Below are 26,579 nucleotides of genomic sequence, written 5' to 3'. Positions count from 1 at the left end.
TTTGTTCTTATCTTATTTATCCTACTTGACGGAGGTCTTTTGAGGTAAGGTTGATTTTTTTTCCTACATACTAGATTCCTCACTTAACCCAAAGCAGTTTTTCTTTTGTTTGTTTTACATCCCATTTCTGTAACTTAATATGGAAGTGTTAGGTGAGCAGCTAAGAGGTTTATGTCACATTGTCAGCATCTTCCTAAGAAAATGACAAACTGTTGAAATAACTTTCCTTGAACAAACATGTAGTTACCCCAGATAGGGACCAAATGAGAGACCAAAGCAATGATTCCACCAAAGTTGAAATTAGCAAACTAATGTGTTTATTGAGCCTACTTACAGAGCATTATTAAAAAGTGAGAGTTATCCCAAACAGCTATGTCATCACAAAGTTTCATCCCGTCGTGAATGATGACCTCATGGAACTCCATTCTTATATATCTTTAGCATCTCCCAAGATCATGTGCAAGTTCAGGCAGGAGAGAGTAATCCAAGATGAGGGTCCTGTGACTGTAGATTCCTTCCTACTATGGAGTATCAGTAGCTCCAACAGCATCACTATTGAGCAATCTACTTCAAAATAATTATGAAATGATCATGCTATACTCAGAAAAAAAGTAACATACTACAAATACAAATTGAGAAAAAGCATAGAACTTACTTCCCCAAGAAGCTATAAACAGAGAAAAAAGGAATGAGAGAAAGCAACCTGAGCCATAGTCACTGTTTTTCTTCCTCATTCACTTCTGTGTCTCTCACTGCTTCTAGTTCAGGATACTAAATACAAGCACCCAAGAAAGCTCAAAAGCTCAACTGGCTAAAACTGATAGACTAGAAGTTCCTACTACACTAATGGGTTTCAAATGGAATAGTGTATCTTAAAGGCTGGCCATAATTGCAAATAACCTTATCACAGACATCTAAAGGGCCCATGCATCCCTCCCACAACACCTGAGAAATCTTCAGTTTCAGTTGTCAAGTCTCTGAAAGTATCATAGTTACAACAGTTCTAAAAGTGTAGTCTTGTGATAAATATCATGGTCATCACCTGGGAACCTGTTGTTAATGCTCAGGTCTCTCTTCAAACATGAATCATAATCTCTGGTGTGGTGTTATAAGCATATATTTGAATCCAGAGAGCACCTCCTGAGATTTCTAGGGTCTTGTTTGTCAGGATAATGAATCTGACCAGAAGCATATTGATAATGACAGAAATAGAGGCAGTTTATTAAGAAAGATAAAAAGATATTCCTGAGATTCATAGGAGAAGGATAATGATCTAGAAAAAGACAGGCATTCAAAAGCACTGTACCATATGAATTCTGATCATTCTGAGGTTATTTGCATAGCACCAATTTCTCCTGTGTAATATGGGCTTTTCTTGCATGTGCTCTTGTTGGTATGAGAGGCCAAGTAGAAAAGGATTTTTTCTTCTAACTTAATTTATCTGTCACTCTTGGCGTCTATCTCCAAATCTTTACTCTTCTTCTACAATAAGAGTCATCTATCCATGGGTCAAAACACCCTTCACGTATTTAAAATGTCAAGTTTAAGAGGAATTGAACTAGAGTACCACAATTGGACTCCTCAATACATATGGTCCCATTGTGAAATTGGCATTTAGGAGGACAATGTGTTCCTTCCAGGATACTCTCAATCACATGAATAGGAATTCACTTGACTTTTAAGAATAACAAACAAGATATGACAGCCAGTATCCTGAAACAGTAATTGTCCATACACAAATAATAATAATTAAAAGGAAAAAGTCATTCGACAAGAGAAGAAGGAACTACTTATGTTAGGAAATGAAATAAATGCATTTTGTGAAACATTTCACTCATATCAAAAGATGAAATAGAAGTTTAAAATACTTTTTTAAAAAACCTACCTACTTGTGCTGAATAGAGTATTTAACAGTTAAGTGAATCAGAATACATGTAACTATTCAAAGACTCAAGAATAACTATTGCTTTCATGTTTGATGAATTGTCAACTGGCCAGCACATGACCTCTGGTAATGACAACAGGGTACATGAAGATATACTGAAGACACCATGTCTTTGAGATCATCAGTGCTGCATGAAAGTACAAATGAATGGGGTCATTGCGACTGACTTCATGTATTTGCTTCATCTTCCATTTCGTATAATGTGGGCAAGTTTTCTCTGCCCAACTAAAAGACCACAGAGATTTCTTGCTCCCCAGTTGATGGGGAGACAGAACTGGTTCTTTCCATTTTCTCACCAGGAAGGAATGGAATATATTTCCCCAGGTAGATTGCCACATGTCTGTGGAAAAAGAGCCGCAGGTGTTTCCGGAACCTTTCGCCAACAAAGGCATAAATGACTGGGTTGACACAGCAGTGGGTATAGGCAATCACCTCGGTCACCTGCATGGCCAGGTCCAGGTGTTTGCTCTGTTGACAGCTGTTCTCCAAAAATGTGCTGTGAAAAGCAGAGAGAAGGAGAACCAGGTTGTATGGGGTCCAAAAAATAAAAAAGACTATCATGACAACAAAAATAAGCCGAATGGCCTTGTGCTTTTTTTTATTGGGGCATCTCAGCAGAGTTTTAATGATTCCTGAGTAGCAGATGACCATAATGAGTAGAGGGAGAGCTAGACCAAAGATATTCATTCTCAGAGCATGGAAACGCTTCCAGCTGTCTTCTTCATCCTCTGGATAATGAGGACCACAGAAATGTTCTCCGAAGATGTTTTGGGACTCATGGAAGATAAATTCAGGCAATGCTGCCAACCCTGCCAGTCCCCAAGTGATGATGCTGGTGATGATAGCAAACGTCACAGTCCGGGCTCTAAGAGCAAACACAGCATGGACAATGGCCAGGTACCTGTCAATTGTCAGCAGGATGATGAAAAAGATCTCACTGTACAAGGCAAGGTAATAAAACCCAGTGATTAGTTTACACATGTGATGGCCAAAACTCCATTCATTCCGCATAACATAGTGAATCCAGAATGGAACGGTGAAGAGAAAGAGCAGGTCAGAAACTGCCAAGTTGAGGAGGTAGATATTAGTCATAATTTGAAGCTTCCTGTACTTTATGAGGATCAACACAACCACCATGTTGCCCAGGAGGCCAATGATGAACACCAGGGAGTACAGTGGAGGCAGGAGCCATGACCCCAACTTTTTGATGCTGACTTTTTCACAGGGTGTTGCCCAGTCATATTCATAGGGTGTTGTCTCAAAGCTTTCAACCACAGTCTTGGTTTCATCTATGTGGAATGCCATTTCACTTCTCTCTGTAATAGAAAAAAATTAAAAAATAACTGTGTGAAACATACCCGTTGATTATTCATTGAATAACCTCAAGTTAGAATTTGTTTAGTACACATTTCAGAAGATATATCTGAAATGCTCAGAGTAAGGGTCAGGAGGCAAAACTGCAGTTCTCAAAGGCAGCATGATTCATGATAAAAAAGAAACAGGAATGCTGTGGCTGATGGTAAGGAATGGGAATATTAATCTCTGAAAATAATTAAAGGAGGAAATTCAAAGTTTTGAACTAAGGAATGAAAAGAATAATAATGACGATGATATGAGCCATTCATAAATGTGATTATTATTATTATTATTTTGGTTTTTTCGAGACAGGGTTTCTCTGTATTGTTTTGGAGGCTGTCCTGGAACTTGCTCTGTAGACCAGGCTGGCCTCAAACTCACAGAGATCTGCCTGCCTCTGCCTCCTGAGTCCTGGGATTAAAGGCGTGCACCACCAACACCCGGCTCATAAATGCAATTATTTCTACTGCATATTTTAAAACATTTTAGAATTTTTATTTTATATATTATGACTTTCAAAATCATTATCTTCACATAAATTGCAAAACATTTATAGTGCTAGTAATGATAACCACCTCTCTTAGGCCCTTTGGTGAACATGCCCAAAATACTTAAAGGAGAAAAAAATGCTTATTGAAATAATAATTTATCTGAAATTCTCTAATAAGTAAGTATAAAAGATTGATAGAATTTTGGTTTCTTCTCTCTCTCTTGTCAGTAATTTAAATATAGTCATTTTAAATTTAGCTATTGATGATTTAGCTGTTGTTATTATGATTATCGAGATTGAAATAGGTACAATTTTAAGCAGCATTTTCCTTGCCAACTCTCCTTTTCTCTAGCTCTTGGTAGTGCTAAGGTAAGCAATAATATTCCAACAGTTTCTCTTTCTCTAAAGAGATGAGCTAGGGGATATGGGAAGACAATTTTCTAGACCAGGAGATGGAGGGCCAGTGACTGCTTTCCTATGGACTATTGAGTCCAGCAGAAAAAAAGAAAGAAAGAAAGAAAGGAAGGAAGGAAGGAAGGAAGGAAGGAAGGAAGGAAGGAAGGAAGGAAGGAAGAAAGAAAGAAAGAAAGAAAAGCAGGCAAGGCAGAAATCTCACAAAGGACAGTAAATCCATACTCTGCTTACTCAAAGAGAGGCCCACCAACCTTATCCTGGCCAAGAGGCAGGGACAAACGTGAGGACATGAATAAGTTGGATTGGTCACCTAACTTACTTCTCTGAGGATGGTTTGGACAGACTGTCTTCTAATGTCTCTCCTGCTTGCTAGGTGCACCGTGATTTGACCCCAGACTTACTGATAGCTGATGGGTCTCACACTGGGAGACAAGAACACTCACTGGGAAAGACCTCTTCCCTATTTGGGTGCTACCTGGAAGACTCAAAAGGAAACTGTCACAAAAGCAACTTGCTTTTTCATTTTTCCCTGTCCAGTCATATCTGTGCTTGAAGCCTCAAAGATAGGTCTTTCAGTTGAGAAGGGACAGTAACTGAATTAGATAAGTTTTGGAGTATCTCCAGACACCAGGGACACACTGAGAAATCCCAAGGCCTAGAAATTGCAGTCTTTTAAAGATGCTGTTTAGCTGTTTAAACCCGTAGTTTCATCATATATTCTCTTTAATTATATTGTTTTAGAGCAAACTATTATCTTATAAAAATTAATTTATATAAATTATTTACTCTGCAAATAAATGTTCTCATCTAAAATATATTCTTACGTGAATAGAGTTTTGTATTTTCTTAATTATTTATTGATTCCTCTCTGAATTGTTTTCTTCCCCTAAATTTAAGCCTTGAAATAATGCTTTAAGACATCTGCAAAGTAGGCAAAATCATTTTTCAATAAAAGAATATATTTTATAACTTTAAAAACTGTTTTTCCATTAAAACCACGTTTTTATTTTTGCATGTGGAAGTGTTTATATTAAGATGGATTTTAAACTTTTAGTAATTCCAATTTGTAATAAAGATGCAGGAAGAAAGTAATTTTAAATTGTGTGCCATATACCAATAACTTAGCACTGTAATCAGTCATATTTATTAATACACATAGGCATATGTTCTTTTGGTAGCATTTATAATTCATATTTAGGAATGATGATTTTGTATTTTAACTTAAAAATAACTCATGTTTTATAACTTTATTTTAAATTACCTGAAAAATACATTTAAATTTAAGTTTATCTAGTTCATTTACTTGTAACAACTATTTTAGACTTTGCATGTAAATAGAGTATACAAATACAGTCTGTACTTTATTTCATTGCCAAAGGAGAATTCCAAAACTTGATATATTTGATATATGGAAAATAACACACATTTTAAGTTAAATATCTAATAGGTAAATTCATTCAATCCAGACTGTCTTATTAGCCTAGGCAAAATATATGCTAGTAATTTAAGGATATCTTTACTTTTATCTTGCATTCAAATTTATCTGTCAAATGTATTATTTATTTAAGTCATGTGAATTAAAAAGTATTTGAGCTCATTTGCCAGTTTTAGTTTATGTGCATGTCACTCACTACATCTGCCATGCAAACAACAGAAAGCACAAGCACATTGTAGATGCAACAAACATAAACACACGCATACGAAAATACACAAGATACATTTTTCTTTTTTATACATGTTTATGTGTTATTGTTTTATGTGTGTGTGTGTGCACTTCCATGAGTTTATGTGTACTGCATATGTGCAGGAACCTAAGGAGGCCAGAAGAGGACATCAGGTCCCCTGGAACTATAGTTACAGGTAGTTGTGACCTGCCACATGGGTTCTGGGAACTGTAACACGATAAATAAAAGACCCAGAGACAGATATTGGGGTTCAAACTTCAAGCTGAAGATCAGAGAAACAAAGCAGCCAAACCAGTAGATCTTTCTTCTACCCAGCTGAAATGGCAGTCCTGTCTCCACAAATCCTCAGAGGCAAAAGACTATGAATTCCTGTCTCCTCCTCCTTAAACTCCTTTCTCTGCCCAGCCATATCCTCCTGTCTCCACCTCCCTAGTGGTGGGATTAAAGGCATGTGATCCCAGATGCTGAGATATTAAAAATTAGAGTAGTAAGAATTACATGAATAGAGAATTTCCTCATTCTTCCGGAAATTAAAGTAAGTAAAGGTGAAGAATTTTGTTCAGCATTGGGAATGGAATTCAGAGCATAGACCATGATAAGAACTGTACCACTGAACTACATCCTTAGCCAAGATGAATAATTATAATTCATATTTTAACCAGAACTCCAAGAAATAATAATAGAGGCAGGTTTGTACATATGTCACGGAGATACAGTACATTGTGAGTAAGATAAATGGTTCAGTTTGAGGATGTACTTTTGTGGAATAAAAAAAACCATCTTGTTCTGTCTTGAAGGTTAGTTTGAAAATTATTTTAAAATGAAGAGTAAAGAGGATAAAAACTATATAGACATGAATGGGGGTAAGGAGGGGATGAGAAAGTGAGACAGAAACAAGAGGGAACAGAGACAGACTCATGACTAAATTGCCTAAAATTGGATTGATTTTAGGAAACTTTATGCCTCAATAACAAACTAGATTTTGGTCTTTTTTCTTCCCTTCTGTCATTCAAAACTTGTCTATATCTATTTATTCATCTATATATGATTTTTAGTCTGCTCTCAAAATGTAAATTTTTTTTTTGGTTTTTCAAGACAGGGTTTTTCTGTATAACAGCTCTGGCTGTCCTGGAACTCACTCTGTCCACCGGGTTGGCCTCGAACTCACAGAAATCCACCTGCCTCTGCCTCTTGAGTGCTGGGATTAAAGGCATGCACCACTGTTACCTGGCTCAAAAAATAATTTTAAAAGGTCTACTTTTTTGTTTTATAAACTTTACTATAAAAAGCTTGCAAATAAATATCACATACCAAAAATTAGCCTTCTTAATAAGCTCCTTTGTAGTTAGAACAGCCACTCTGAATTTCTTAAGTTTCTTCGTCGTTCTTTAAAAGGAAACACTATGCATCATCAAAATTATTTTCTGTCATTAATTCTCTAGTATGACTGTTCTCCAGTTTTTTCATGTGGGCACTTAGTGCTATAAACTTTCCTCTCAGCACTGCTTTCAAAGTGTCCCATAAGTTTGTGTATGTTGTGTCTTCATTCTCATTGAAATCGAGGAAGTCTTTAATTTCTTTTTTTATTTGTTCCTTTACCCAGGGATGGTGCAATTGTGCATTGTTCAATCTCCATGAGTTTGTAGGGTTTCTGCGATTTGTGTTATTGTTGAATTCTAATGTTAATGCATGGTGGTCTGATAAGATGCAGGGGGTTATTCCAATTTTTTTGTATCTGTGGAGATTTGCTATGTTTCCTATTATGTGGTCAATTTTAGAGAAGGTTCCATGTGGTGCCGAGAAGAAGGTATATCCCTTTGTATTTGGGTGGAATGTTCTATAGATGTCTGTTAAACCCAGTTGGGTCATAACTTCTATTAGTTCTTTTGTTTCTTTGTTAAGTTTCTGTCTGGAGGTCCTGTCTACTCATATATGGATTTAGACATGGATCAGGATAGTGCCAGTCTGCACTTCCACTGATAGAGAGTCTGGGAAACAGGAAAGAACCTAAAAGATATGCATATATGCATAGTACCCAAGAGAAGAGGATGGAGACAAGATCCCCTGAATGGATGGGGAACACGGCGAGGGGTGGGAGGGAGTGGGACCTGGGAAGAAGAGAGGGGGTGAAGAGGAAGAGAGTTGGTCATGGGGGAACAGGAAGCTGAGGGGGTGGGGGTAGAATAGGGGGAAGAGGGAATCATAGGATCGAATACAGATCAGGCACCAGAGCTACCTCGAGTGATCTAAAGGGATAACACCAATTGGCAAGCTAAGCAATAGTGGAGAGACCACCTCGAATGCCCATTCCTGATAATGAACTTGATGTCTATAACCATCCGGGAGCCTTCATCCTGTGACTAATGGAAGCAGAGGCAAACACACAATTAATCACTGAACTGAACCCAAGGAACCCAGTGGCAGAGAGAGAGGAGTGATGAGCAAATTGGCAAAGAATGGGCTGGCAAAACCAGCAGAGAAAGCTGATCTGAACAGGGGAGAGCTCTTGGACCCCAGACTGACAGTGGGGAGGCCAGCATGGGACTGATCTGGACCCCCCAAATGTGAGTGTCAGTGAGAAGGCCTGGGCAACCTATGGGGCCCTGAGCTGTGGATCAGTGTCTATCCCTGGTATACAAACAGTCATCGTGTGCCTATAGCACAAAGAAGGATGCTCTCTCAGCCTGGACTCTTAGGGGAGTGCCTGGACCCTACCCAGAGTAAAATGACAGACTCTAGATATCCCCTATGTGGAAGGATTTGGCAATAGGGTGGGAGGCTGGGGGGAAGGGGAGTGCGGGAGGAGGGGAGGGAGAGGGAACTGGGATTGACATGTAAAACAAGCTATATAAAATTAAAATAAAAAATGATAAAAAAATTATTTTCTGTCTCATGTTGATTTTCTCAAGGTCTTTGGCTTTTAAGAAATTCAAATCATCTCTGCTGTAAATGACATCTCTTCGTAGATTTGTTTTGGAATTTTCAATTGTCATTTGAGTTAGATAGATGACTAAATATTGCTTTGGTGACCTGGATCCTATACACCCAAGTGTTCTAAATATCAAAGTGTAGTCAGTTCATCTTAAGTGACTCGACTTCATACACCTGTCAAGGACTTTTACCAACCTCCTTACCTGAAGATTAAAGTTGACCATTGTCTTTTAAAAGCAGGTGTTTCAAATACAGCTGATAGTTTTAAAAACAAACCGATGTTATTTAGGTGAACAAGATGGTCATGAAGAATATATTTTCATAGGGAAAATATACCTGTGCTGCCAAAGTAATGTGATCAGCATGATCAAGCATTACCGGTTTCTAGTAAGCATACTAAGAACACTCTATGTGCCTCTCCTATCGTATGGACACTATAATCAACAGCACACGTGATACTGCCTTCTGTTACTTAGATTCAACACCCTGATCTCATGTAGTTTAAAATGACTTGAAATATAATTTGTAATGGTGTCAACATATTGTGTAAATCTTCATGATTATTTAATCATCTTATTGCTGAATGAAGTTGTTCCCAATTTGCCCTTTTAAAAATAATATAACAACAATCATCTCTGTGTCTTAAAACTTATTTCCCTAAATTTTTTACCCCAAGGCACACTTTCAAACTCTAATAACATTTCCAAAGCTCTTGATGCGTTTTTCCAAATTGCTTCCAGGAAATCTATAACAATTATAAATTCATAGCACTGTAGATGATGTTGCCAGTTTTAGAAAGTATCCATCAACATGGAAAATAACTAAAAAAATTATTGGGCCAATTAGGTGGATATAGGGTTGTCTTATTGTTGTAATTACAATTCCATTAATTACAGAGAGATTTTAAAATTGTAATTATTAATCACCATATTTCCTTTCCATGCATTAATTACCCTTAATTTGTTCTGCTGAGTGTATTTGATCCTTTCTTGTTGAGTCATAGAGTACTCACATTTCTTATGCTAGGAGAAATTACTCAGTGACAGGTTTCAGTGTAATCATTACCATCTTCTGAAAGGGGTTAGATGATCCTCTAGCCAGTGGTTCTCAACCTTTCTAATGCTGCAACTCTTTAATACACAGTTTTTCATACTGAGACGGGACCATAAGATTATTTTGTTGCTACTTCGTAACCACAAATTTGCTACTTTATGAATGTAAACATTTTCAAATATCTACAAATATTGTTGTGATATAAATATCTAATATTTGGGATATCTGATACACAACCCCCAAAGGTGTTACAACCCACAGGTTGAGAACCTCTGCTCTAGCCCCAACCTACTTGTATACTGAAAGTCACCACCCTCTTTCAAAGCAGTCAACAAAACCATTTAACTTCTAACCCCAGCCAAATTAGGGTTTTTCAAAAGGTTAAGTGGGATTTTTCTGTCTCTACCCTCTTACAGAGATCTGCCAAATACAGCTAGCCAAGCTAATCCACACAGACAAGAACACACCAAGGCAATCATCAACTAATCCATCTAGTAGTCTGACTTAGAATGAATTTCCAATGAAAACTGTAAATATGCATTTAAACACATAATTATTTACTATACACACAAATACATGAATATATTTACATGCTAATACATATACTTGCACACAATAGATTACATTTTTATGAAGATCTTACAAGTCATTATCAATAAACACTGACTACCAGGTGTAACACTTTGGGAATAATACTATTCTCCATGGTTTATGATTTATAAGAACTTCAGGCTGGTAACAAATAATGTAGTTTGCGTGGCCATAAAGTTCATATTCAAATGAGTATAAAGGTAAGCGTATCATAGTATAGGAGGGAGATGGAAGAATAGGAAAGAGGAAAGCAAGAAGAAAATGGAAATACATTGCAAGATCTTTTCTCACTCTACCTTATGTTACCTTTAAATCACTATACACCACCTCCCCCACCTTGGAAGTAAGGGGGGTCCTGGAACCTATTTCTTCCACCTACCTAGACTAATATATCCATTTTTTTCCTAGAGCTCTGACAGCCTACATGGAAATATCTTCTAATGAAGCATCTATCAAATTTCAATATTTCTTGCCCAGAAGAGAACAAAAAGCAGAAACGATACCTGGTGATTTTTGCTAAGCCCCTTTTGAGTCCAGTAGTAGCTTAGGTCTCACTGACGATAAAACGGAGATAACATTTGATCATATGCACCAGTCAGGTAGTAAACAGCACAGCTTCCTGTTTTAAATAGGCTAGCTTCTCAGGTTTTGCAAGTCTTCAGAAAGATATCAGCTTGCTACAGTTCTTCCTTTTGTTATTTACTACGCATACCCAATTCTGAGCTGAGGCATCTGGGGATGAATTCTGCTGACATTCAGCAGCTATCTTGCAGGCTCGTTACCCATTTGGCACTGCTCATTTTTGATGTGATGTGGGGGTGACAACTTCCCAATAATTATTTCTTTGACCCATGGACAGACTGGCAGAAGAACAATGTAGGAAATTCCCCTTAAAGGAAATATGAGAACAGCAAATTTTCTGGGAGCAACGGAAGATGATGAGGGCAAGCATATCAGTAAAGGTTTTGGCAATTCATGAAGGCATGAGTTTGCATTTTAGCTGTGGTGTCATAGTTTCAGTGACCTCAGGGTAATCACTGAGCCAGCCTTGCTGGACCCTGGTTTTCTCCTCAATAATTACAACAGATACTTATTTCCTGAAACTGTTATGAAGTCAATTAAGATAAACCTGGAAAGTTTCTATGTAAAATTCACTTGGATTACACTCTGACACAGCTTTCCAGGACTAGAAACATACCTTCCATATATGTTGACATCCCCAGGGACCTAGTGTAACGTTGAACACTAGACCCATCCACCTAATATTGATGGGAATAGAAATAGTGCCAACTGTATGGCATAATATCTGCCAAGTGCATATCAGATGTTCAGAAGGGAAGGGGAAAGAAAGATGAACAAAGAGAATAGAAGTAAGAGAAGAGCTTAATTTTTTTCCTTCCTTTTTAAAAATTTAAATTAGAAACAAGCTTGTTTTACATGCCAATCTCAGTTCCCTCTCCCTCCTCTCCTCCCTCCCCTGCCTCCCACCAACCCCTGTCCTATCCCCTTTCTGCTCCCCAGGGAGGGTGAGGCCTTCCATGGGGAATTCTGTCATATCAATAGGAGCAGGGCCTAGGCCTCCCCCCCCCCATAAACATATAGGCTGAGAGAGTTTCCTTCTATGTGGAATGGGCTCCCAAAGTCCATTCGTAAACTAGGGATACATACTGATCCACTACCAGAGGCCCCATATATTGCCCAGGCCTCCTAACTGACACCCTCATGCAGGGGGCTGGGTCAGTCCTATGCTGGTTTCCCAGCTATCAGTGTGGGGTCCATGAATTCCCCCTTGTTCAGGTCAGCTGTTTCTGTAGGTTTCTCCAGCATGGTCTTGACCCTTTGCCCATCACTCCTCCCTCTCTGCAACTGGATTCCAGGAGTTCAACTCCGTGTTTAGTTATGAGTGTCTGCTTCTGCTACCATCAGCTACTAGATGAAGACTCTAGGATGGCATATAAGGTAGACATCAATCTCATTATCAGGGAAGGGCATTTAGCCTCACTCAAGTCACCAGCATGAGATACTCAGTGCAGTGGAAATTGTATGTAAAATGCAGCACTGGTCAGAGACTTGATAAGGAACCTCAACTGCTAAATGATCTCTCTGCAGAGAAGAAACTAAGAAACTGAAATCATCAAACTGTAGCTTCTCCTAGAAAGCTGTGGAGATTTTTAGAAATATTGAGAGACTCCTGTAAAGACACTGCTGCACAAGGTTTTTGAAAGGTGATTTAAAAAGTGTCTTCACTTTGCTTTCTAGAACCTGTAGAAAAACAAAGGGAGAAAGAGGAAGCATTTTCTGGCCCTTGAAAACAAAGTTGTTTGTTTTAATATCCCTACTTCCCAGCGGTTCTTCAGTTAACCATGTTTCAATGCTTTTATCTTTTTATTTGTACCCATTTTGGTGTACAATTCAATAAACGTGACAGCCACATACTCCCTAGCAATGCTGCCATAATTAAATGTAGAGCACTCCCAGCCCTTTGTACTCTGTGATTGCCCCATCCTCACTGAAATTCTCATGCTAGGCTAGCAGAAATGCAAAGTTAAAAATAAGACAGGTTCCTTCCTCCCCAACCCTGAAACATTTTTTTCTCAATTTTAAATGGTCTTTGTTTTTTGTTTGTTTGTTTTTTAATTGATTCTGATCATGGTTTCTTCTCCCCAACTCCTCCCAGCATTTTACCACCTTACCCTTTCTTTAGAAAGCAAACAAACCGACGAACAAAACATATTTTTTTAAATTAAAAGTATGAGAAACACACATACACAACAAAATCCATAAAAACACAAGATTGGAAACCATAATACATAGACAAAATACCAGTAAAACAAAAAAAATGTCCAAGCAAAGAAATATAAAAATTTTAAAAATCCTGCAATAATACTATTGAATTCATTTTGTGTTAGCCACCTACTGCTAAGCTTTGGATCTACCCTGAAGTGTAATTAATATACCCAGTGAAACGTCTTTGGAGAACACTTGTTTTTCCTTTGCAAGCTAATGTCAATTGCAGAAAATTTCTTGGTTAGGGGTGGGTGCCTGTGTCCACTTTCCCTCTTCAGTGGTAGAACCCCACTCTGTCTTGAGCCTGTCCAAACCGTGTGGATACTTCCACAGATTGTAAGTTCATATCTGCATCAGTCCTATTGTGTCTGAAAGACACAGTTTCGTTGGAGTCATCTATCCCCTCTGGCTCTTAAAATCTTTCTCTTTCCTTTTTTAAATAGCTCCCTGAGCCCTGAGGAGAGGGTTTTGATGAAGAAGTTCCATTTAGTAGAGTCTCTGATGATGGCTGAGTAAGGCATTAATCTATGGGTACAACAGAATGTCACTAGGAGTCATTTTATTGCTGTATTCCTTAACCAGAACAATAATTTGTTTTTTCCTTAAGCCTATGGACTATCCAGTCTAAGGTTCATGGCCACCTGAGCAATGTCAGGTATGGGTTCCATTTCATGAAATGTGTCTTAAATCCAGTCAGAGAGTGGTTGATTGCTCACACAATGTCTGTGTCACACACAGACTGTAAAACAAATAAATGTGGTGAAAACAATAAAAATATATTACATAAATATATGAAAATGTCAAAATGAAGCTCATTGTGTATAAGTAATACACATGTCCTAGTTATTGCTCTATTTTTGTGAAGAGACACCATGACCAAGGCAACTTATAAAAGAAAACATTTGATTGGGAGCTTGCTAATCCTTCTCAAGTAGTGCTATTCCCTAATGGCTAAGCATTCAAATACATGAGCCTATGGTAGCCATTCTTATTCAAAATTCTTTCTCACTATCTCTCTCTTTCTTCCTTATTCCCTCTCTCTGCCCTTTCTTTCCTTCCTTTCATCCTCCTTTGACTTTGCTGTGATTTCTTTTAAACTGGGTCTCATATGCTAGGCTATGCTTGAACGTCTGATCCTCTTTTATTTTTATTTTAAAATTTTATTTTAAAAATAAAAAATAAAGGAAGAATGACATCAGTAGAAACCCAGGAGTAGACTCACTGTGCATGTCACAGGGAAAACTCAAATAAAACTCAGTTGTTAAGCACAGTAAAGGCAATGGTTGACCATCAGCTAAAAGATTAAGTCTCTGAGAAAGTGGAAGTTGGGTTAGTTTGTGTGAGGATAAACATCTACTCATGGTTCTTGATGAAAATGTGTTGATGCCAGGAGCCAGAATGTAATTCTGAGTAGTAGATTATATCCCTAGGAGATCTTGTATCAGTCTCACGAATGACAAGAAGCCTCTTTACCTTTGAGAATGTAGCTTCTCCAGTCATTAAACCAAGGATCCATTCCCATGTTTACTCCTTTAAGATACAAGCATTAGCTTCATAGCTGACACCAAGTCAAATATTTGTGTCCTTCATCCAAGAAGCATGATATTGTCTAAGATGGTCTTTCTAAAAGTATATGTCATGGACCCATAAAACTTAGAGAAGAGTTTTCTTATATACTGTTGAGGGAAATTAACCTTGTGGAGACACATGATACATTAAAGTCCCTAGGAAGTCCTGTAGTAATAAACCTGTTTAAAATGTGTAGGAAGAATACATTAATCTCAAACAACTTTCAACACCCCTTAAAACCAGGCTTCCTGGGAGTCTCTGAGAGGCACTGGTTTGATGACCAGTTGCATGGTTCACATAGTCCATACAAAGTACTTTGGCCCTGTATCCTCACTTTGTTAGAAATCTCCCTAGAAGTCCCTGGGTTATTAACAATGACCCTGCTGGCTCTATAAGTATAAGGAAAAAGTAATTCAGAGACTTAGTAACCGCCATGGGAAAAGAAGGGCTGGTTCTCTTTTCTGCTCTGTTTTGTTATAGCCAGGTGGTATCTGCCATCCTTCAGCTAAAGATGGCATCAAACCCAAAGGGAAGCAGAACCCAACATTTCTATCTGAAACTGAGAGTGGATTGTACTCTCTAGGCTCTTTCTAAACAGGGCAAAGTATTTGAGGCACTTATTTTGGAGTTGTATACTTAGGGCTGGTAGCTCATAGGGAAAACTGAGGCAAATGGGAAATCTGGGCAAATTTATACACTCTAACTTTTCAGTTGTCTGTGTTACTTTACACTAAAGCAGAAACATCTCTGGAGGAAAAAAAATCCCAAATCACAACACCATAAAAGACAGATTATGTTTGTAGGAGAATGTAAAGAGAAAGCAAACCTTTCTTGTGGGTCTGGTGGTGTATGCATGCAATCCCGGCATGGGTTTGAGGTTAACCTAGTCTATATTGAGACCCTGTCTCTAAACACCCTTCAGCACCATGAAAAAAAAAGCCAGAATTTTCTTGCAGGAGAACCCAGTTCAAGTTGTAGCCTTGAGCATGTGAAAGGAAGTAATTGCTAAAGCAGCAGGGAGAGAGATACAGCGGGGAGAAATAAGTGCTTCCTTTGCTAGCATCTTTTTTTTTGTCACTCAGCCCCACAATGAAGAGTCTTGTGTCTACTTGAGACAAAAATGTCAGACTCCAGTCAAGATTTCTGTTTACTATTATTTCCCCCAAGAAAAGCAGTAGAAATTTTATGCAGATACTCTTATGCTTCCCAGTAGTGATTGAATACATTTCTGTGTCCCCCTATGCAAAGCATTGCAGTCTCTATGAAGTCCAAACAACAGCCGCAAGTCTTACCAAAACAAAAAACAAAAAAAACCCACTTTCCCACAGTAGGCCACTCTGCAAAGAAGACTAAGAATGTGGAAGTTATACTAGTATTTAGGGAAGCTGTGAACCACTTATGAGCTTATGATTTGATGATAGCCCCTTGCCTGTGCCTACCAGTAACTAAGCATGGAGGGGGATACTCAGTAGTATTGTTTGGACAAATCATATTCACCAAATAAGTTACATATTAAAAACCAGGTCTAAAATCCAATGTTTAGAGGCAGGGCTTTATAAGGAGGTGGGGAGGTGATTAGGTCATGGGGCCACTGACATAACCAATGGATTAATTTATTACTAGATTCACAATATAAGGACCACATAGGGTTGGGAGTTCAGAGAGTTCATTTCATTTGAAGTGGTGTTTTGCACCCACCCCCAAGACTAGTCTAGGAGCTTCAGAAACACATCATGGTTTCTTCTCTGGGAAAATAGTGAATGAATTTTAAAATGTACTAAGGTGGTTGCTCTGAAATACCAAAGAAAAGAGTCAGTGTGAACGCTGGTGGAAAAGGGCATCAGTCTTGAATTCAATGGATTCAATCTAAGGAACCACACAGTGACCAGAATAAGTGAAGACCTGAAGAAGGGGCAAGTTTACTGCCATTCTACAAGAGATGATGCCCAGTAAGCCTGTGAGGTAAGTGCATTTGTTTTTTACAGCTTATCAAAAGAGGAACTGAGGCAAACGGTTAAGTAACAAGCCAGCTATTACACACCAAGCAAGAACTGGGGCTAGACTTGGAACAGTTCTATATGTCAAATTCCAGTCCTCAGCTTTTAACAACCACATCTCAGTGCAGCTCTGAGCATGTGCCAGGAGAAAGGATAATGTGCGTGTGGCGTGTGGCTATGTATGAGAGAGTGTTCTGTGGGCACCCAGATCTCCAGTGCCCCAAGACCAAGTCCCAGACAATTACTTCAAGTCAGAACATTTTTGTTTTAATTCTACACTTTAAAAAATGAATAAAACTTACATGTGGTGACTTTATTGTAAAGAGTGAGTCATCTTCCCAGAGGACATTGACAATAAATGTTCTGTTGCATTCTCCAGTCCTCTGTCCATGTTTGGATGCTCTGGTCTCTGGAGTACTGGGAGCCTAGCTAAAACATGGAGCTTACTGTGCTAACTTTTCAAGTTATTAAAATATAGTGAATGCACACCAAATCACTTCATCTCTACAGTTAAAAAAATCTGACAGCTTCTTTTAGTTTGAATTTCTATTGCTCGAATAAAACACCATGACAAGAAACAGCTTGGGGTGAGAAAAGTTTATTTCATCTTACAGCTTTTAGTCATTCATCCAGGGAAGCAAAGGCAAAAACACAAAGCAGGCACTAATACAAAGGCCATGGAGCAGTAGTGCTTACCACTGACTTGTTCCTCCTCACTCGCTCAGACTGTTGTTTTGTTTTTGAGACAGAATCTCTCTGTGTAGTGCCAGCTGTCCTGAAACTCACTATGTAGACCAGGCTGGCCTTGAACTCACAGAGATCCACCTGCCTCTGGCTCCCAAGTGATAATATTAAAGAATGTATGTGCTACCATGCCAAGATATGCTTGCTTTCTTATAACATTCAGGACCACTCACTGCTGCCATGAGGATCAGCCTTCAGCAACTCGGGGATTGCCAGGGACCCATGGAGCTGGCAAAGTAAACACTCAAGTTGAGTGTTTGAGGGAGTAAAACTTATTTCTCTGAGGCCAATAAGGCATACAAAACTTAATTCTCTGGGGGCCGATGACAAAAAAAGGGACTCTCTCTCTCTCTCTCTCTCTCTCTCTCACACACACACACACACACACACACACACCTCCAATATATCAGGATCTCACCTAGGGTGCTGATGCATCCCTTCAGTAGGTCACAGAAACTGAAGAGAAGATGCAGGGTAGGCAAACTACTGAACAAAAAACAGACACATGAGGACTTTTCTGAGGGTCAAAGGTTAGTTCTTTATTTTATGATTCTTTTTGCTGCTTGTTCTACTCCGTTTTTTTCTGTTCTGTTCTCCTAACTTGATGTTTTCTTTCTGTCTATTCTTAATTTTTTCCCCTTCTAACTAATTTTATTTTTTTCTCTTACAGTTTATTTACCCTGGAGCAATCTTTCAAGCAGTATAAAAATTACAACATGGCTACATTCTATGTTTTTAGGTGAATGATTATAATGAATACAAGTAAAACAACAACATGTTTTTCATATCATTTACATGCTTAAACATTTTACATATTACAGGTGAAAAACAAATTTTCCCAGGAACCCCATACATTCATGTCCAGGCAATTTGTCATAGATTAACAGAGAGAAAGCAAGCAAGGTATTTTTCTCAGCCAGTTCTTTTACTGGAAGGCTGCATTTTGCTGTTACAAAGAAGGGACCAAGTATTCTATTATTTGTCTCAAAAGGTAATCAGAAAAAAATCTTAAAGGAATCACACATCTAGACTTGTATATATGAAGAACAATCAGTCAGCTCCATTTTAAATCCTCAGAGTACATATCCACTCATCAACAGTTTTCTATATCAGGAAGCTGATGACAGAAATGGGTATAAGGAATTAATAATCCTTGATCACCAACCCCATCCTAGCAAAAAAGGCACATCAGCAAGCAATAGCCAGACTAACATTGTTCCTGCTCCCTGACCTCACCAAGTCCCTCACTTAGCTATTAAATGAATGTCCTTATAAGCTTTAAATTGTTTTCCAAGATTTTCTTCTTCAAAGTCATTAACAAAAGCATCTTAACCTAACCTTAAATCATTGTTGGAAGCTTTGTTTCAGCTATGATGCACTCTAACCTGGGAACACACCTCCTAACATTAAGGTTAAGAGAACTTGAGTATTCTGGGACTCAATTGTTTTTCTTAATCATTAACCTAAGTCATGGACTACACAGTTCTTCAAGGGAAACTAGCTGTGTAACACTTCCTTGCTCTTATTTTTTATTCTCTGCAGCCCCTGCTTTACCAGTGGTGAAGACAACACTGTATCCTACCTTTCCATGTATTAATTTTCCCACAAAACTAACTGTTATCATTTCCAACATCCAGGGTGTCACTGCTACACACATGGCCATCACGCAAAATGCTTAACTCACTCCAGGTGTTAGCATTTCCAGGGTCTGCTGCACATGTGTCATCAGCATTCAGGTAAAATGCTTAATCATTCCAGGGCCTTATGTAACCTATGCACATACGTGGTATGGCCACATAAGCCCCCATATCAATGCAAAAGTAGACATGCCCAAACCTTCCCCCTTCTCCCTCTGTCCCTATGTCTGTGTCTGTCTCTGTCTCTGTCTCTCTCTCTAGAGAGAATACTTCCCATGACTTATTCTTCGGAACATATGGCCAAATAGACATCTGTATCACAGACCAAAGGGGGGCTGACAAAATCTTTTTTAAATGGTAGGTGAAATACAAATTTTAAAATCAGGAAAAAAAATCGACATGGAAGAAAAGGAATAGAGAGGTGGGGTTAGGGTATGAATGGGATGTAAGTCTGGAGGAGGAAGACAAGACCAATGCTAGTGACACTTGAAAAGCTGGGGAAACTATAAGCAGAAAGAGACTCAGAAACTGGGCAGCAAGTAAGAAAACATTTGGCCATCAGTGACACAAACGACCGGGTGGGGGGTGGGGTTTCAGGAAGTTCAGTGCATGTCACTTCCCTATTGTTCAGGGTGTGGTCATGAAAATTCTTCTCTGGGTATGTTAAGCAGGAAAGGGTCTCCATATGTAGCTCAAGTCACATATGACTTCACAGTCAGTAAGTTTGTTTAATAGCCTTCGTAGCCACCAAAATAAATCACACCCAACAGTGTATTCTCAAAACAAATGGAATCAAGTAAAATTTGATAATAGAAAGATAAATGTTCTGCAAATGGGCGTGTCCCTGCATCTATATGTGTGCTGTGCTTTTTCTTTGTCTCTTGTTCTTCTGTTTGTTTTGTCCTATTCCAATTTGTTTGTTTTATCCCATTTAACTGTTATTTTCAGACACCTGTTTGTTTTCTAACTCGAGACAAAAAAAAAGGAGTGAATGTGGATAGGAGGAGGATGGGGAAAGAGCTCAGAGGATTTGGTGGAAGAGAAACTGTATCAGAATACATTGCTTGGAAAAAATCTATTTTCAATAAAAGAAAAATGGAAAAATTTCTGGAAACTTAAGAAATGTTTTTTCAAATCAATCTATGTGTTAAAAATAAAATCATGGCACATGTCTTTAATCACAGCACTCAGGAGGCAGAGTCAGGTGGATCTCTGAGTTTTAGGCCAGCCTGGTCTACAGAGTGAGTTCCAGGACAGCCAGGAATACACAGAGAAACCCTGTCTCAAACAACAAACAAACAAACAAATTCAACAACAAAAAAGGAAAGCCTCAAAGAAAATAAAAATACATAGAACTATGGGGCTGGAGAGATGGCTTAGTGGTTGAGAACAAGAATGTCTCACCAATCTCAGAACTACCCAACTTGAGAACCAATCCTTCAACCAAAACCTTGGGAAAGACTCTGGGACTCTGTAGAGAACACACAAAAGACAGGTACCTGAAAACTCCTGGATGCAGGAAGAAGCTTATCATGGGGATAAGTATAATAAAAGGAGGGCTTGGCTTCTTCTCCACCAATGGGACCAGGCAATTCGGGGTCTGTTTCTGGGCCCCTTGTTCCAGTGCCTGGAAACCACCACTGAGTCTCCCCTCCCAGGGGGAGCCTACACACCCCAGATTCCTGGTCTTCTTCTCCACCCACGGGACCAGGACTAGGACCAGGAAGAGGAGAACTACCAGAGTATTGGACTTGCTTGCACCCACTGAAAGGGAACTCTGGTCCCCTAACCACCAGGCCAGGAAGAGGCTCTTTCTGCACCCTCTAGAAGAAGGGATGGGAAGGAAACCATACAAAAACACACTCAGCAACAGAAAAACAAATATGATACTGCCAGATTCTAGAGACTCCACACCAGCAAGACTCTAACATTCCAATGAAAATGAAGCAGAAGAGAATGACCTTTAAAACAACTTCATGAAAATGATAGAAGCCCTCAAAAATGATATGGGAAAATCCCTTAAAGAAATGGAAGAAAAAACAAACCCAAAAATGCAAGAAATGGAAGAAAAAACCAAATCCAAAAAATGCAACAAATGAATAAAAAGAAAAAAGCAAAAATTGCAAGAAACAATTCAAACAGTGCAAGGGTTGAAAACTGAAATAGAGACAATAAAAAAACCACAGTGGGATTGGGTGGGGGGCTGGGGGACTGGTGGAGGGACAAGAGAGGAATGGTGGGAGAGGGAGCTGGGACTGACATGTGAAACATTCATGATTCTAATTTAAATAAAAACATAAAAAACCACAGTCTGAAGGAAGGCTGGAAATAAAAAAGCTGGGAAAATGGTCAGGTACTACAGATGCAAGCATAACCAACAGAATACAAGAGATGGAAGAAATAGCACTAAGTACTCAGTTATTGAAGATACACTAGGAGAAATAGATTCATCGACCAAAGAAAATCTTAAGTCCAACAAATCCCTAACACAAAGTATACAGGAAATATGGGACACCATGAAAAGGCCAAACCTAAGAATAATAGGTATAGAAGAGGGTGAAGAAAACCACCTCAAAGGGGCAGAAAATATATTCAACAAAATCATAGAAGAAAACTTTCCCAACCTAAAGAAAACATGCCAATGAAGGTACAAGAAGCTTACAAAATACCAAATAGAGTGGACAACAAAAAAAAGTCCCCTTGCCACATACTAATCAAGACCCCAAACATGCAGAACAAAGAAAGAATATTAAGAGCAGATAAGGAAAAAGGTCAAGTAACATATAACGGCAAACCTATCAGAATTACACCTGACTTCTTCATGGAAACTCTAAAAGCCAGAAGGTCCTGGATAGATATTTTACCAACACTAAGAGACCACGGATGCCAGCCCAGACTACTATACCTAGCAAAGCTTTCAATCACTATAGATGGGGAAAAAAAGATATTCCATGACCAAACTAGATACAAACAATATATATCCACTAACCCAGCCCTACAGAAAGTTCTGGAAGAAAAACTCCAACCCAAGGAAGTTGACTACAACCAGAAAAAATATAGGCAATAGATAATCCCACCTTACCAACAGCCAAAAGAAAAAAGGGGTGGAAATCCAAATATAATTACACCACCAACAACCATTCCAAATCAAACAAGAATGAGCAATCAATGGTCATTAATATCCCTCAATATTAATGGTTTTAACTCACCCATAAAAGACACAGGCTAACATTAGAAGACAGAACCCATTCTTCTGCTGCATGCAAGAAACACACCTCAGCCTCAAAGATAGACATTACCTCAGAGTTAAAGGTTGGGAAAAGATTCTGTAATCAAATGAACCCAAGAAACAGGTGGAGGTAGCAATCCTAATATCTAACAAATTAGACTTTAAAATAAAATCAGTCAAAAGAGATGAAGGAGGTCATTTCATACTCATCACAGGAGAAATCCAAGATGAAGTTTCGATTCTTAATATCCATGCCCCAAATACAAAGGCATCCACACTCGTAAAAGAAATATTGCTAAAACTCAAATCACATATAAAGCCCCACACACGTATAGTGAGATACTACAACACCCCACTCTCACCACTAGACAGGAATACCAGACAGAAGCTTAACAAAGAAACAAATAGAACTTATGACCCAATTGGGGTTAACAGACATTTATAGAACATTCCATCCAAATAAAAAAGAATATACTTTCTTCTCAGCGCCACATACTTGGCAACATATCAAACCACAACAGGTACAAAAAAAATTGGAATAACTCCATGCATCTTATCAGACCACTATGCATTAAAATTAGAATTCAACAACAACACTAATTGCAGAAACCCTACAAACTCATGGAAATTGAATAATGTTCAATTACACCATTCCTGGTTCAAAGAAGAAATATAAAAAGCTATTAAAACTTCCTAGAATTCAATGAGAAGGAAGACACAGCATACCCAAACTTATGGGACACTTTGAAAGCAGTGCTACTGGGGAAGTTGATAGCACTAAGTGCTCACATGAAGAAACTGAAGAATAGTTACACTAGAGAATTAACAGCACAGCTGAAAGCTCTAGAACACAAAGAAGCAAACTCACCCAGGAGGAGTAGACGCCAGGAAATAATCAAACTGAGGGCTGAAATCAATAAAGTAGAAACTAGGAAAACAATACAAAGAATCAATGTAACGAAGAGTTGGTTTTTTGAGAAAATCAACAAGATAGACAAACATTTATATAAAATTAGGAAACGGCAGAGTGTGAACATGCAAATTAACAAAATCAAAAACAAAAAGGGGGACATAACAACAGACTCTGAGGAAATTCAGAGAATCCTCGGGTCATACTTTGAAAACCTGTACTCCACAAAATTCGAAAATCTAAAGGAAATGGACAATTTTCTGGATACATACCACTTGCCAAATTAAATCAAGAACAGATAAGCAATTTAAACAGACCTACAACCCCTATGGAAATAGAAGCAGTCATCAAAAGTCTCCCAAGCAAAAAGAAGCTCAGGTCCAGATGGCCTAAGTGCAGAATTCTCCCAGAAATTCAAAGAACAGCTTATACCAATTCTTCTCAAAATATCCCATGCAATAGAAGCAAAAGAGTTTTGCCAAACTCTTTCTATGAGGCTTCAATAACCTTGATACACAAGCCACACAAAGACACAATTAAAAAAGAGAATTTCAGACCAATATCCCTCATGAACATTGATGCAAAAATACTCAATAAAATACTGGCAAATCAGATCCAAGAACACATCAAAACAACCATTCACCGCGATCAAGTATGTTTTATCCCAGGGATGTAGGGATGGTTCAACATCCGAAAATCCATCAATGTAATCCACCATATAAACAAGCAGAGAAACAAAAATCACATGATCATCTCACTAGATGCTGAAAAAGCCTTTGACAATATCCAACACCCCTTCATGATAAAGGTCTTGGAGAGATCTGGGATAACAGGAACATACCTAAGCATAATAAAGCTATATACAGCAAACCAACAGCCAACATCAAACTAAATGGACAGAAACTCAATGCGATTCCACTAAAATCAGGAACAAGACAAGGCTGTTCAATCTCTCCATACCTCTTCAATGTTGTACTTGAAGTTCTAGCTAGAGTAATACGACAACAAAAGGAGATCAAGGGGATACAAATTGGAAAAGAAGAGGTCAAACTTTCACCATTTGCAGACAATATGATAGTTTACATAAGTGATCCAAAAAACTCTGCCAGGGAAATCCTATAGATGATAAATACTTTCAGCAAAGTGGCAGGATACAAGATCAACTCAAGAAAATCTGTAGCCCTACTATATACAGATGATAAAAGGGCTAAGAAAGAAATCAGAGAAACAGCATCCTTTACAATTACCACAAACAACAAAAATTACCTTGGGTAACACTAACCAAACAAGTGAAAGACCTGTATTGAAAGAACTTTGAGTCTTTAAAGAAAGAAATTAAAGAAGACACCAGAAAATGGAAAGATCTCCCATGCTCTTGGATAGGTAGGATCAACATAGTAAAAATGGCAATCCTTCCAAAAGCAATCTACAGATTCAATACAATCCCCATTTAAATCCCAGCACAATTCTTCACAGACCTTGAAAGAACAATAATCAACTTTGTATAGAAAAACAATAGAACCAGAATAGTCAAAACAACCCTGTTCAACAAGGCAACATCCTAAGACATCACCATCCTGACTTCAAGCTGTATTACAGAGCTATAGTCCTGAAAACAGCTTGGTATTGGCACAAAAATAGACAGATAGACCAATGGAATCGAATTGAACACCCCGACATTAACCCATACACATATGGACACCTGATCTTTGACAAAGAAGCTAAAATCATACAATAGAAAAAAGAAAGCACCTTCAACAAATGGTGCTGGCATAACTGGAAGTGACATGTGGAAGACTGCAGATAGGTCCATGTCTATCGTCATGCACAAAATTTAAATCCCAATGGATCAAAGACCTCAACATAAATCCAGCCGCATGATTCTCTTAGAAGAGAAAGTAGGAAGTACCACCTTTGAATGAATTGGTACAGGAGACTGCTTCCTGAATATAACACCAGTAGCACAGACACTGAGAATGACAATTAATACATGGGACCTCCTGAAACTGAGAAGCTTCTGGAAGGCAAAGAACACAGTCAACAAGACAAAAAGGCAGCCCACAGAATGGGAAAAGATATTCACCAACCCCACATCTGACAGAGGGCTGATCTCCAAAATTTACAAAGAACTCAAGAAGCAAGTCTCCAAAACACCAAAGGATCCAATTAAAAAGTGGGGTACAGAACTAAATAGAGAATTCTCAATAGAGGAGTCTAAAATGGCTGAGAGGTACTTGAGAAAGTGCTCACTATCCCTAGCCATCAGGGAAATGCAATCAAAACAACTCTGAGATACCATATTACTCCTGTCAGAATGGCTAAAATCATAAACACCAATGACAGTTTATGCTGGAGAGGATGAGGAGAAACGGAAACACTCCTCCACTGCTGGTGGGAGAGCCAACTCATACAGCCACTTTGGAAATCAGTATGGAGATTCCTCAGGAAAATGGGAATCAGCCTACCACAAGACCCAGGAATTCCACACTTAGGCATATACCCAAAAGCTGCACATTCATACAACAAGGACATCTGTTCAACTATGTTCATAGCAACATTATTTGTAACTTGGAAGCAACCTAGATGCCCCTCAACTGAAGAATGGATAGAGAAAATGTGGTACATGTACACAATGGAGTACTATTCAGCAGAAAAAAAACAATGGAATCTTGAAATTTGCAGGCAAATGGATGGCACTAGAAGAAACCATTCTGAGTGAGGTAACCCAGTCACAAAAAGACAAACATGGTATGTACTCACTCATCTATGGATTTTAGAAATGGATCAGGGGAGTGCCGCCTACAACCCCACTGCCAGAGAGTCTGGGAAAGTGAACCTTCAACCAATGACTGATGGAAGCAGAGGCAGAAAGCCACAGCTAAACACTGAGCTGAACTCCAGGAACCCAGAGACAGAGAGGGAGGATTGATGAGCATAGGGGTCAAGACTGGGCTTGTTTAACCCACAGAAACAGGTGACCTGAACAAGGGGGAGCTCTTAAACCCCAGACTGATGGCTGGGAATCCAGCATAGGACTGACCCAGACCCCCTGAATGTGAGTGTCAGTGAGGAGGCCCAGGCAATCTGTGTGGCCTTGGGTAGTAGACTAGTATTTATCCCTGGCATACAAATGGGCTTTGGGTGCCCATCCCACAATGAGAGATGCTCTCTCAGACTGGACATTTGGGGGAGGGCCCAGGCCCTGCCCTGGATGAAATGACAAGCTATGGATACCCCCCAT

The 26,579-nt window shown here is 38.7% G+C and overlaps 1 protein-coding gene across 1 annotated transcript; it reads right to left on the bottom strand.

Moving 5' to 3' along the window:
• Positions 1–294: 294 nt before the first annotated feature.
• On the bottom strand, positions 295–11,225 carry Ccr3 (C-C motif chemokine receptor 3). The gene is made up of 2 exons (XM_021234245.2): positions 10,969–11,225; positions 295–3,261 (listed from the first exon to the last, which is right to left on the bottom strand). The coding sequence occupies exon 2, from the start codon at positions 3,248–3,250 to the stop codon at positions 2,171–2,173; it is 1,080 nt and encodes a 359-aa protein (XP_021089904.1). The 5' UTR covers positions 3,251–3,261; positions 10,969–11,225; the 3' UTR covers positions 295–2,170.
• Positions 11,226–26,579: the final 15,354 nt, after the last annotated feature.

Source organism: Mesocricetus auratus, unplaced genomic scaffold (genome assembly GCF_017639785.1).
Source record: "Mesocricetus auratus isolate SY011 unplaced genomic scaffold, BCM_Maur_2.0 Super-Scaffold_100691, whole genome shotgun sequence".
Lineage (NCBI taxonomy): Eukaryota > Metazoa > Chordata > Mammalia > Rodentia > Cricetidae > Mesocricetus > Mesocricetus auratus.
Note: the sequence above shows the minus strand (reverse complement) of the source record. Positions and strands in the feature narration are given on the sequence as shown.